The 14669-nt window shown below is 32.1% G+C and overlaps 1 protein-coding gene across 1 annotated transcript in view; it reads left to right on the top strand.

The window, feature by feature from the left end:
* The window catches only part of PCDH7 (protocadherin 7), a 246976-nt gene that overhangs the window by 114473 nt on the left and 117834 nt on the right, over positions 1-14669 (top strand). Inside the window, exon 2 of the mRNA XM_065735689.1 lies at positions 1828-2044. Coding sequence (XP_065591761.1) covers positions 1828-2044 — 217 coding nt within the window. The remainder of the gene's footprint in view (positions 1-1827; positions 2045-14669) is intronic.

Genomic DNA, 14669 nt, shown 5'->3' with positions numbered 1-14669 from the left:
TGAGAATCTTTGGGGAAAAATACTGAAATTATATGTTGTACATCTAAGGTCTTAACATAGCAGTTGTAGTCGTCCTCTGTGATTTATACTATTTCCTCATAGTTCAGTGAAAAGAGCAGCAAGTCTGAACTGTTTTTAATAAGCTCTTTTAATGTACATTATTTGATCTCTCCATTCTTTTGTTTTGCTTTGCTTCTCTATTCTCCTTGCATTTGATGTAGCATGAGGCATTAAATAAAATTGCTGTGAAAGCACATTGCATTCAAAGAATAGGGAACTTTTAAAAGGTCAGAGACTCATCAGAAGAATAGCAGCACTCACATTTATAAAGTTATGATCTACTTGTGACAGGAAGGCTTAGTCTGATATTTTTGTTCCTATTTATTTTCAGCATTAAATATTACATTGTATCTTCACAACATTGTAAAAAATATTAATTCCTACTGAAACTTTAGCCCTCTGCTTGTAAATCTAACACAGTCTGCTGTTCTATAGGACTTGCATAAGTGTTTGTAATTTCTGTTTCCTCCCTTCTGGTCTGCCTACGTATTTCCACCCTATGGTGACCAGGGGTGCCAGTAGGGATGATGCTTGCCCATGTAGTTGTAATAAAGGTCTGGAAACCCATCTGAACATGATGGGAAGTTCTCTCAGATCTCACTTCCTATATAGGAAAATTGACACAGTGTTCTGTAAAACAGATCTGTCAGTATTTATTTTAGAACATGCTTTCTATAATGTATATATACCTCCATGCACACATTTTATGTATGTACATTTATATAAATATGTATATGTGTATTTGGATGCACAAATCTATACAGTAAAAGTAGATTCTGTGTTAGAATATCAGATGCTTTTCTGTGGTTTTGTAGTCTTGATAAGAGTAAATTATTTTAAATGTATCATTCAATTATTTCAAACACATTATTGCTGCTGAAGTTTAAGTGCAGTGTAGGAGAATCAATTGATTTCTCAATGAAAATCCTACCTGCCTTCACTGTCCTCAGAAAAATGAAGGATCTACTCTCCCACTTTCTAGAATATTCACTGATATTTGAGTTCAGTGTTTAGACTTCTTGAGCAGGTGTATCTATCATTTTAAATAAATACATATCTATAGTGATCTATGTTTGCACAGTCCCAGTGGAAACAGACAGTGTCAGCTGTGTCTGTTGAACGTTAAGGTCTTTATTAAGTCAGCTGACAACGCACCTTATCTCCAGGCACTGAATTTTATGGAAGCTATAAAACCGAATTGCTCCCTCCCTCCTCCCCTCCCAACCCCCTTTTATTTTGTTTTGTTTGTTTTGTTTTGTTTTTACTTTCTTACATCAACTTGCAGATCAAACCCAAGGAAGTGAATTTGAAAAATGCTTATGGGTGTGCTACTGTGTTGCTAAAAACAATATAGTTTATATGTGAGCATTTGTATACATTTGTATACACCCTCTTACACATGCATTCTTACACATTCGAGTACCATTATGCAGTCTGATATAAGCTCCATTCCAATTGTTACTATTCAGTAAAGGAGAAGCTGGATATAATCTATAAACAATTATGAAATAGCTTTCTTTAGCTTATGCAACTGCTTGAAAGGAGGCTATTCAAAACTGCATGACAGTTCTGGACTTTCTATAACAGTGGAAGTCTTCAGACATTCCGTCCAATGGCCTTTAAAGGACTGTACTTATTATGTGATTTAACTTAAGACAAAATGGTTTAATGAGTAAATGTTTAAATATTAGCTTGCTTAAGTCATGTTTTGAGAATTAGTTAATAGACTGAACATTTCAGTGACATTCAGAATCTTTTCTCTTGCAGCCATTTCGTAGAGTGACGTTTTCTGTTGTGAGTCAGCCTCAGGACCCACATCAAGGGTCATTGCAGAGTTGCTATGACAGCGGTCTGGAGGAGTCAGAAACACCAAGCAGTAAGAGTTCATCAGGGCCAAGACTGGGTGCCCTTCCACTCCCAGAGGACAACTACGAAAGGACTACGCCGGATGGCAGTGTTGGTGAGGCAGAGCATATGGAAAATGGTAGGGGCAAACACAACATTCACACACATAATCTCACTAGCAAGTGATACTAAGTAGACTTTTGAAAGGCCAGTCCAATAAATAAATAAATAAATAAATAAAATAGTTAAAATTGTAATTATTTTATTTTAAAGATCATTAAAATACATATATACAAAATAATGGGACATAACACAACTAATAAATGCAGAATTTTCTTTTCTTTATGTGACTTAAAAACTATACTGCAAAAGGAGTTAAACATTAAAAAAGTACCTGTAGATATCTGGGGAAATGGTAATTAAATTAAAATCCTCATTTTCCATTTTAGATTAAAAAAAAAAAGTATATCCTCATTTTCTTCTTTTTCTTTTTTTTTTTTCTTTTTTCTTTTTAATTACTGCTGCTGTTCAAAAACTACTTAGGAAATTTCCCAGAATGTAATTTGTACAGCATCAGAAAAAGTAAAAGTAGGATTTAAAACTCCACTCAAGAGAATTGTCTTTTCCCCAAAATGTTGTATAGCTTGTTTCCAAGATAACAGAAGAGTGTCAAGTTCGTTCTTCAGTATTTAGTTAAGAAGGATATTTATTTCCTTTATATATATGCAATATTTATATATATATACATTTTATTTTGTACAATACTTTTAGAACATCTAATTTAAATTCAGCATCTGATTTTGTAGAAGTGGAAAATGTTTAAACTTTACACTTTATAAAAATTACAAAAAAAATTACAGAGTAAATGTAATTCAAATTTCATTTTATGTTTTTCTTTCTACCTTAAACAATTTAGACTTCTAAAAACTCTTTTGAATTTGAAATATATAAAAACTCATTCTTTCACTGCATTTCACTTATTGGCTGTAATCTAAAATTTGTTGAAGTCAGGCACTGACTTCATTATGTTTCAATTTGCCCATAAACCATAAAATAAATTATTGTATGTGAAAATGTACAGCTTTTGCTAACCAATGAAATAAGGGTTTTTCTAATCCAATTGGAATTGTTGGGTACATGGAATAGGGGTGGTGTATTGACTGGTATAAATTGAATGAATGAGTTTGGCTAAACGCATGTTTTTAGTTTTACAGAGGCTAGCACTTTCGTTCATTGTTCTTTACATTTTCTTTTTCCTGAGATAGACATGTTGACCCAATAAAAATATTTAATTCTACGTGATAAGGTATTCTCAAGTCTAGGAAAACTGTCTGAAAAATGTCTACAGCACTCAACATTTGCTTATAATGTGAATTCCCCCCAAAATATGACTAATTAATAAAGAAGTAAGATGGTATTATCCAGTAAAACGTAAGACATTTTAGGTTATATATGAATATAAGTCTGTTTGTACATATTCTACTTCATTGTTTGTATAAATTTGTATCTTTATATTTCATTTTTATAGTTGAGTGGTAGGGAAGAAAGTGACTATTACTAGAAAAAATATCAGAAAAAAAAGGCTGATAGATATTACATCTAAGTTAAGATGATTATCTTATTTTTTGTTTGTTTTTTTTTAGTTAGATTTTGCAGTTAATAAATGTTACTAAATAATTGTTGGACATTACAGTCTGAGTTCAGGAAGCATGGAGTGTGTCTGAATCAAAAAAACTGGATAGCCTTAATTGAAAATAACTTTTAATATATTCTGAAGCCAGTGAAAATGACCACACTTTAATTGTAATTAAAAATGGAATTACTTGTGGTGTGAAAAACTAAAACAAATTAGTTTGTTTATTTTTTTTAGTTGATGTTGAAACTGACATTGCATTCTAATAGTTGAAGTATTTTAAATACTACTTTGATTTTTTTAAATATCATGATTTATCTTTTGCTAGTATGAATTTGATTCAGTTTTAAAACTATTATGGTATAGATAGAAATATATAGACAAACAAAGTATAAAACTAATAAGCAACTGAAAAAAAAGCTTCATGAAGAAAACTGTATGGCAGAACTTGCATATAGTAATTAAGGATTCCTTCCCCTTGAACTGAAACTTCTGAAGGGTTTTGACAGTGTGGGGAAAATTATGCACCATGGACTTCTGGATATTTTTTTCACATTTTAAAAACTAGATTTCCACAATGGCTTGCCATCTGCCTCCATAAATTTGTTACCATTAATCTATAAAGAATGACAGAACAGGATAGAATGAACGTACTTTTGTTAATTCATACATGTAATATCTGACGTTTGAGTTTTCTGTGACTGGATTTTTTAGTCCATTTGTATTTTAACTATTTGATGCACAACTGTATTGGTCAAATTCTGCTAATATTATCTTCAATATTAATGGGTAATTCTGCTCATTCATCACATTTAATTTAAATCTAGGTAAGATACAGTGTTTAACGTGATTAAATGTTAATCAGAATTTATATTGGATTTTCATTCAGATTATCCATGGCAGAGGTACTTTGAAAGCCATCTTAGTTCTTAATTGTTAGTACTTCAGATATTTACCATATAATTTCACATTTTAACTTTTTTTTTTTTGTTGTTATTTGAAAAGATAATTTTCAGCACAGTATAATAAATCCCCTGATATGGTTTGATACATTTTTGTACAAGGTAAGATGACAAATGGAAACATAATTTTTGTAGTTAAGACAAATGTAAGAAGGTTGAGTTCATTACAGAAGTAAATATGAAATTCAATTTTCAGTTTGTTGTTAAGATGCTTTTTTTTACTTTTGCAAGCAGGATAAAATACTGTAATGAAACAACCATCAAAGGGTTTAATTTTTTAAGGATATGCTGTATATTGCCTACCAGCCTACATGACTGTCAGATGCAGATTGAAGTTTTGTTCTGATGATTAGCTGTGGTGTCAAATGCAGGAGGAAAAGGAAAAAATATAGAAGAAAAAAAATGTTAGCAGATTGGCTGTGAAAATTCAGAATGCAAACTTAATTAGTAAAATCTGCAGAACTAGAAGTAACTTCTGAGTTAATTTATCCCTTGCTCTTAGAGCTTTCCTTACAAGGAAATTCTGCTCATATGTGTGTAGCCTTTTTCTCTTAATATGCTTTTAGAACGGCATTATCTTAATGTGAATTGAACAATAATTTTCTGAAGAACATTCATATTTATATTTCAAGAGAAAATACATTACCATGGTAAATGAATTTCCTTGTCTTTTAGTCATAGCATTCTTTTTATGGCAATGCCTAATGTCCCATATATCAAAGGAAGAAAAAAAACCTCTAATAAACTAATAAAAACCCTATGGCAGATGTATGGCAGATACTTATCTGTGATTCTAACAGTTAGTAGTTAGCATGTGCTTTAAAATGTGACTTTCTGAAAGATAACAATAAAAAAGGATCTAACTTATTACAAGCCATAACCCCTCTTCATGACCTGAATAGTATTTTTCAACAGTGAGTTCCTCTGATGGCTATCAAAATTGTTTTTATTTGTTTTTTATCCTTTTTTTCTCATATTTTGTAGTTTTATTAACTGTTCCTTTTTATCAATATAAGAAAGGGGATGGAAATATTTAACTCCTTAAATACTGTGGATTATTATGTTTCCATATTTTATATTTTTAAACTGAATTATATATTCCTAGGCTATTCAGTTTTTTACTATCATATGCATGTACACTTTTTCCTACTATTAGCTTTTGCTTTTTATCCTAATGTAAGGGTAGCTGGAGATAAATATTCATCATTTGTGGAATGAACAATACAACCTTTTAATATTAGTTTCTATTATTAATCACACGTATTATGTCTCGGCAGAACTTTTCGTTCTTCTATTTCATGTCCATTTATGTAGTTTTGCCAAGTCTTTCTCATTTTTTTGCAGAATTCTTAGAAATATTTGGTTATACTTTACTTTTTCAGATTTTTGTATTCTTACTACTTATTTACACATGTTGTAGCTTAACCAATTTGATCCTTTGTTCATTCAGCTGGCATATCTATAGTGTTGAAACTGTAGTATCACAGATTTCACTCACGTGTTCTTCCCTAGAGATTTATTGCTATGCAGTACTAATTAGACTGTTTTCTACACCTGATATCTCCATCAGTGCTAGCTCAGGTATTTCTGCATGAATGTATCTTCAATTTGCAGTGTAGCATTCTATGTGAGTTTGTATTTCAGTATCAGGTATGTAAAGGTACTAAAACAGCAATCATCTCTCTGAAGGAAAGAAAATAAGGGAATGGTTTACAGCTTGTGCTTTTAAAGGGGAAATGGAGTCAAGAAAGGTTAAGGGATCCGTTGAAATTGCAGAGGAAATGGGTTGAGTTTGAAGAGGAGCTCAGAATTTTGGTGATTCAGTTACTTGACTCCCACAAAGAAGTCAGTAGATAAACTGCACTCTAGCTGACATATGAAAATAACTAAATAACAAGAAAGAGAAGTGTATTATCTATTTTCTTACAGTTTGGTAGTATTCTGTGTTCACAGTGAAGGTTTAAGATTTAGACTCTAAGCACTGAAGTTCCAGTGTAGGTAAGTAGTTTGTGGTTTGTGAGATAATGACTTGAGAATGTTAAAAAAAAGTTCTGATGATTAATAACTGTACTTTATTTGGAAGAACCATGTCTTACTTTTACTTGAAAGGTAGCATATTTGTTCTCTGGATGAAGTTGTTAACAGTGTGAAAATAAGAACCTGTTAGTTTACAGAATCAATTTCACTTCAGTGTTTTACAGTGATAATGGAAATGCAGCTTAATGTTCTTGAAGAATTAAATGTCCTTATTGTAATCCAGATGTTAATTGGCTAGTCCAGTAGAGGTTTGTGGGTTTTATTGTTGCTTTTTTTTTTTTTTTTTTTTTTTGCAGTCCTGTTCCATTTTGCATTGTTCTATTTTCTTGAATTCAGGTTTTAAGTTGAACATTAATAATTCTTTTTTTTTTAAACTGTTATAAAAAATGTTAATATGAGTAGCCAATTTGAGGGGTTGAGTCAAGTAAAGATCTTCAATGAGGTAATTACATGCTAGTCATTATTTTTAGTTTTCTTTATTTCTTACATCTATTATTTCTTAAATGTTACTCTGCATGTATGAACCCAAGATACCAGAAAGTATTTCACAAATTGTATAATTTATATACATAATAATTATTATCCTTGTTTCTGATAAATCCTAACCTATAGTTTTGCACAGAATGAACTCTGGATTCTATAAACCTAGCAACATGTATGGATACTGTTTTGGAACATATATTTTTTTCATCTGAGCCTATCTGTTTTGAGAATGAAGTATTTTGATAAGATCTGTAAAGGGCTGTTTTATAAGAGGAAAAGAAACCAAGCTAGTTCCTCTGGCAGAAGACATGCTATGCAGAGATGTTATACCAGTGTAGTCTTATGTAAGAAAATGAGTCTGCCTAGGAAGAACTTTTGACTGTTTTAGTACTTGTTTTTTTTGGGGGGGCGGGTTTTCCCTTTTCAATCTTTTACCAAGTTCCTTTAGATGGCCTTACCTCATCAGCAAAGTGTATATTTTGCTAACTAGTAGGCATAGTAATACTTCAAAATTAGAAATTGCTTGGTATCCTGTAAGAGTTCCTGTGCATTCTGAAAAGTTATGTGAATGTACTTGGAAAGAAAATGAGGGGAATGCTTTAAATTATATTGTAAATTGCAAGTGATTGTATATATTTTATATAAATTTTAACTTTATTAGGTTAAAAGCATAACATGGAAGGTTAAACTATTCTTTAAGGTCCTGAATTATATGGCGTTGTGCTAAGAGTTACTTTATCTTGTATAATATTCAATGTTTACATTATACTGCACATGTATAACGTTAATCAAAGGATGAAGTACAGGCTAAATGTGAGCAGAAATAACAATCTGAATTTGCCAGAACAGTTTATTGTGTCCTCTCTCTTACATTTTAATTTTCTGTGGTCATTCACAGAAACACCAACAAAATCGAAGAGGGAATGTTTCCTGTGTTGGAAACCTCCCCCTATATGTTTATAGCAAAGCTAACAAAGAATTCTGCTTTTTTTTCTCTTTTTTTCTCTTTTTTTTTTTTTCTGAAGAACATTGTTCTTTCTCATGCTATTCCAGTGATATTTGCTCTAATTCCTTTTATACGTCACAGTGAAGAACAGCATATGGCTGTTTAAAAATAAATAATTAAATAAAATTACAAGACTTCTACTCCTGATTTCAGCACTCTAAAAAAGAAAATTAAATTCATTAAGAAGTGTACTGTGCTCTTAAATACAGTACATCGTTATCAGACACCTTGAAATACCTTTTATTATAACTTAGCTTTCTTGTAACACCTTTAAAAAATCAAGTCACATTCCGTCTGATTTGATCAATGATTTCAAAGTGGAGAAAGGCTTTGCAGTCTTAAGGAAGTGTTCTGGCTGTTATGTCTGTTAGAGAGAAACAGCGAGGGAAGGGTTTATATTCATACATGTGGGTGTGCATGAATGCATGTACACATCTTGGTGAGTCAGTTCTTTCTGCAAATACTCTTGAGATCTAGACAGTTGCACTTATATAACCTACTTCATCTATGAATTACAAATCAGTTCACTGGTGGGCATGGGAAAGAACATACTAAAATGAGAAATGGAGAATGAAATAATTAGAAAGTGAGGATGTGTGTCCACTGTCATCCTGAATTGATCTAAGAAGTTTAGCCAAAAACTTCCCACCCCTTAAGGACACCAACTTCCAGTCTGCAGTCAAGTTGATGAGAGTCTTGCTATTGACTTAGAAGAGTTAGGCTTTTATCCAAGTCTTCCATGCCAACTAGTAGCTCAGGTTGCCTCCCACTGATGCAGACCACAGAAATTTATGATGCATTTAGAGTCTTGAAGGGTGAACGGGGGAAAAATGTATTCCAAAATTTAAACTCAGAGACATCTGGTTTATGAATAGAATATTTAGCAAACTTTGCATACAGTTCTTTCCTGGAAAAAATAAAATGCAGATAGACTACAGAAATTTATTTCTACCTCAATTCAGAGGAGCCCTTCCAGCATGCTGTATTTTGCCAGTTCCTTATTTGTATTTAATGACAGTTTCTTCAGTTTCCTGGGTATTTGATCTTTCTGTTCTTCCTAACATCAAGTATAATGACAATCCAAAAGAAGTCCTTTATGGGAGTATTTCTTCCTTTCATGTTTATTCTAAATGTTCTTGACTGTTGGTTACCAACTACTATTCTTTTATTATTATTATTATTATTATTATTAATTACATAAAAAGTAAATATTTTACCATGTAGTACATGTATAAAATACATCATTCTCCTATACGATTGATGTTTTAAAAGTTGGGATAATTTTTACTGTGCATGATTTGAAGAAATCTGAAGAAAAATCTGTGTGTTTTCCTTCAGTCCATTAAAAAATTAAAAAATCAAGTATTAATTATTTTATTGGTGCCCAGCACAAAAATCTGACATTGTTTTCAAAATGTTTTACCTGGACTGAAGGGACAAGAATCTATCTAATTGGCTACAAAATTAAATGTAAATAAATCATGACATTCACAAAGATTTATGCTTAAAAATCTACATTTGAATTCAAATCTCAAATGGAATGGGATCATTTATAAATTACATCATGAGTTAATCTTTGTTATATTACTATTTCATTTTGAGTAATAACGGAATGCAAGTACACAGGACAGATAAGTGCCACCCTGATTTACGTAGCATTTTCATAGACTGTTTGATTTGCATATCTAGGTTGCTTCTTACTCAGTTCTCTCTTAGATTTTTAATTAAATACTCCCTTAATTTGTGTTAAAGATTTTTAAAGTGACAAAAGATACAGAAATATATAGAAACAAATCAATTTTCCTTTTCTTTTTAAATCCAGAACGGTATGATATCTGACATTTGGAGTTTTGAAAATCCTATTTAATAAAAAAATGCTCTTCCAGAAAAAAACATTCTTTAAGGGCCAGGGAATTTCAGGGCCAGTGTAACATAAATTTAGATGTTTAGGAATGGCTGAATAATGGTAGTGTATGCTAGAAGAAAATTAGTACTAGGAACTCTGGAAAATTATAGAAATTTATTAGTGTAGAAATTTAAAATAAAATTCCAGAAGACAATGATCTCAATTGGGCAAGGAGCAACAGCAACTGAAAGGAGTTCAGGTTCAAGCATAGTTTAAACACTTTTTGTGTGAGAAGCTGTAGTTTATTGTGCTTCTTATGAGGGTGGTTTTTTTGTTGTTGGTGGTGTTTTGTTTTTTTTTGTTTCACATTGGAATGGAGTATTCTAATAATACTGATTTTGAACCTTATATTACAGTTAACTTGAAATATGCTGCTAAAAAAATCAACATCAATCATTGATCCATTCATGTTTAAAGAATCTGCCCATTCTCATAGTGCTTTTAAGAATTATGGAAAGGAAGAAGAAATATATCAGTAAGTAATAATAAAGCAAGGTATATTGGATTAGATTACTCAAAACTATTTCTTTCTATGATATAAAATTGAAATTAAAGCACAGATGAGAATTTCTGTTTGGATGGAAGAAGAAGTAAAATGTAAAGGCAGTGACAGAAGAACTGTGTTTATGCAGTTAATTCATTTTGCTAGTTCTTTGGTTGCTCTTGCATCTAAACATACTGGCTTTCCCAACTTGCTTGTCTTAACCTGTTTTTGCTAAATCTAAGGAACAAATCAACCCTAAAGAACCCCGAGGGGGTGGTTGTTCTTTTACTAAGCAATCTGTATTATTTCATCAACAAGGAAAGGAAAATCAAAGTGCATCATATCTAAAATCACATGTAAACAAGCCATTGGACCAGCTTGTACCAAGTTGTTTTCTTTTCCTGTGGGTTTATGTCTGACTTATTTCCTTGACAGATGGATTATTTCCTGTTTCTTTTTTTTTTAATGAAACAGATGTGTCCATAAAGGAAATCTTGGAGAAAGGCTTTTTAAATTAAACCTGAAGAAACCAAAAAGCATATGGTACTTTTGTCCTGCAGTCGCTCTACCTTTAAAGTGTTCCAAATGAACTGTATGTTAATTGTTTTGTTATGTGTGGACATTTTACTTGCAGTTATCTCATATTGCTTTTGAAGAAGAGAAAGTATCCCCTTTTGGGGCACTGCAATGGCATTTACATTATCTAGAGATGCTGAAGTAACATTTAAGTGGAATTTGATATTGCAAGCTTTTATTATGAATAGAAGGCAAAGAGGTCTGATGTAATTTCACATTCCACTGCTGTCAGCTTACAGCAGACTTCTCTACATGGTGGATAGAAACCGTTTTGTTTTAACTTAAACTTTAAACATAAGCATGTATCATATACTATTTTATTAATATCTTTCAATGTTTAATTTTTTTTTGCCACTGACAGTCATTTTCTGCTGCAGAATTACATGATTTTTACTAGTGTATTTTTATATTTCGTCTATTGAAGTAGAAATACAGAGGTTATTGTGATATGCCAGTAGATCTGTCAGCTCTGAATATGTATTTCTCATACATAGCCACAGTTCAAATAAATGAAAGAGTAATAAAATAGTGGAGGTTCTTCTCATGATGAGAGGTAGAAAGCAGAAGAAAGAGGTGTAACCATGAGTGACATTACATGAACTGATTTATAAATTGTTTTTCAGGATGTCTGATTCAGTGCCCCACAACATGGTTATTATATTCCATGTAATTTTATTACTGCATTTAAAATTTGTTTTAAAAAAAATCAAAACTGATTGTTTTTGTGCTTACTGAGAATCTGTAATAGTATTAGGGTAGAAATATAATTATGCCTTGTAGTATACAAGAAAATATTTAAACTATCCCAAAGCACTGGAATAAAACACTGATCAATCCATCTCACAGTATCCAAGGAACCAAGGAGTATTATAACTTGCAAATGTTGTGGTCTGTGCTGGGATCTTGTTTTTTACATGTTGGTGTACAGAAGTACAGTGGACTGGCAGAGGATAGATACAACATGAGCTTTGGTTCTACTCTTAGAATGCTCTGTCCAGAACTGAGATTTAAACAATCAACATAGGCCCAAATAAATCTGGAATAAAAAAAAAAAAGGAGCATTTTACAGTTTTGGCATTGTTAGCCCTTTTTATTTCAAGAGACTGACTAATAATCTATTCTGCCCGTAGTTCTCTATATAGATGATACCAAAGTTGAAGGAGAAAGCAAATTTTAATCTGTATCAAAATGTCTTCTGTGTATAGTTTGATCTGAGAGGCTCAACAGTGTTCAGAGGACATCAGTAAGATTTCTTTCCCTACCCTATGTTTCCACCATACAGCCATATCTGCAGAATTAGACTTTAGGAAATAGTGGCGTGAGAAACTGGCTCATGGACAGACTCTTAGGAACCAAAGTAAGCTGAGAGTCGAGGGGAATACATGCTAGATTTTGCAAAGGACAATAGGGAGGACAAGCTCTATCCTGCCACAGTGCACCGTTTCTAACAAAGGATGTTCCTCAGGGGCATAGCTCACTTGCTAGGAGCACAGATAGGAAAACTTGAGACACAGGCAGATTTTATCTAAATAGTAATGGGAGAATACAGAAAAGTTCAAGATGCCCCCAAAGGTTCAGATAAGTGAATATTTTTCTCTTCCTTTTCTCTTCAAAAATAACCAATTGCCTTTAGGTTTTACCAGGTAAAATCCCACATGCTATTGGTCATGCTATGAATTTTAAGTGGAAGAACTTTTCTAAAATATAAAGACCTTATCTCGAAATTTCTTGATAAATGTTAACTGAGTAACTTTTTTTTTCTGCCACGTGTAACTGACTTTAAGCAGGTGCTTTTTGAGAAGGATCTAAGAAAGTAAACTGTACTGACAAGATTAATTCATTTATTACAGTGACGATAAATAGTATGAAGTTTCAATCAAACCCAGGACAGCAATGATAGAAAGTCATTATAGTAAGGTAGCAGTTAAGTGGCTTGTGTAAAATGAGGTAACACCTGGAGGACATTATCTACTTGACTGCTGGTTTTGGCACCATAAGAATTAAGTACTATTTTGATTGAGACTGTAATCAGAACAGCTAAGGAAAAAAAATGGTAAGACCACTACTCTGAATAGCAGTGGTTGTCAGATGATGGATAAAGTGTTCTGTCTGAAGACAGCTTGGTATTTCTCATCAAAATTAGGTTTATGCAGAAATAGAAAATGTTTCAAGAACTGAATTTCAGCAATAGATCAAAATTTTTTGTTTTATTTTTTATTCCTGAAAAGAATAGTAGTGTTTATTGAAGGAGACTACATAGGACTAAAACTTAGAAACAGAATGGGTTCTTGTATTTCCTAGCACTTGTACAACTGAATGTTTTTAATGTTCTTACATGAAGGAACGCCATCAAATCCAGGTCAATCCAACATAAAGATATTTTTTGTAACACTATTGCAATTAAAAAACTTTTCTCCTGGAAAATGATGGTACTTCATAGTAGTGTATTTTACTCACTGAGGTTTATTTATTCTCTGTCAAGAAGGTGTAGAACAAGCAGAATGAAATAAACTCTACTTTAGGCTCAAGACTTTTAGCCACTTCTGCTCTCCTATCATAAGAAAAAAAATTCTAAATTTTTCTACATTGGTTAATTAATTTCACTCACAACTATCTCTTTGATATCTTCTTCTGTTGTGATTTTTAAGTGTCTCGACTATGTAATTGATAAATGATCAATCTTCATTTAATTATATGCATATATGTATAGCATAGTTCCCAAATAAATTCTGAGAGAACAGTCATGTGTGAGGAAACCCCTGCAGCTCATTGAGACTTGCAATAAAAGTGCCTTTTCTTAATGTTTCTGCTGTGTTCACTTACATATTCTCAGAGAACAGGGAATCCTCACCTCAAAATCTGGTCTCAAAATCTTCAATATCTTGAGCATTGAGAGGGATCTCTGGGACTTGTCTTCTTCTACTAATCCTGAGAAGATTAATCATTTACAGCAATTAAGCCATAAACTCTTATAGAGAGCCTAAATCTGAGTTATTTTTACTTCTCCACATCTCACATAAGACTAAAATTTCTTTTACACAGTACTACAATAATCACTTCTTTTTCTGTGGGAACTGTAGGCTGCACAAGGGATGAAGTATTTAAGCACACAGTATTTCTAAAATTCATCTGTAAGGAACTAGATTAAAGCTTGATCCACACTGCTATAACAACTGTGTGAAGGGAAATTGCACTCACTAGAAATAGCTAAATGTAGTTCCATTCTTAAAGGTATATAGACCTTATATTCTGCAGCAATTCTTCTTCTTATGCTTTATGCTATGCTGAGACAGTAAAAACAGCTTACGTAGAATCTGTTCTGCTAGGTTAGACATTACTGATGAGTAACTATGCTATAACTAAGGCTGTCAGTAGGCATATAGAATTATAGGAAATAGCTAAGACTGTTATTTTTTAATGTTTATTTGACTATGGACTCTTTGATCCAAATGCCAGCTGTATGCTAGAATACATGAAACCGTAAATCCTACTGGAGCTGAACTCCTCATACGTATAATAGAATCTTAACGTCATGAGGAGCCTCCATCTAAAACAAACAACAACCAAACAAACACAAAACCACAGACCAAATTAAAAAACAACAAAACATCAGACAATAGATTGATCTCAGTAGAGCATATAAACATATGTAAGGTTGAGATACGAATGAATCATAG

This window comes from Cyrtonyx montezumae, unplaced genomic scaffold, assembly GCF_038088225.1.
Source record: "Cyrtonyx montezumae isolate F1298 unplaced genomic scaffold, pur_monq_1.0 scaffold_2, whole genome shotgun sequence".
Taxonomy (NCBI): domain Eukaryota; kingdom Metazoa; phylum Chordata; class Aves; order Galliformes; family Odontophoridae; genus Cyrtonyx; species Cyrtonyx montezumae.
This window is presented reverse-complemented; position numbering and strand designations above follow the sequence as displayed.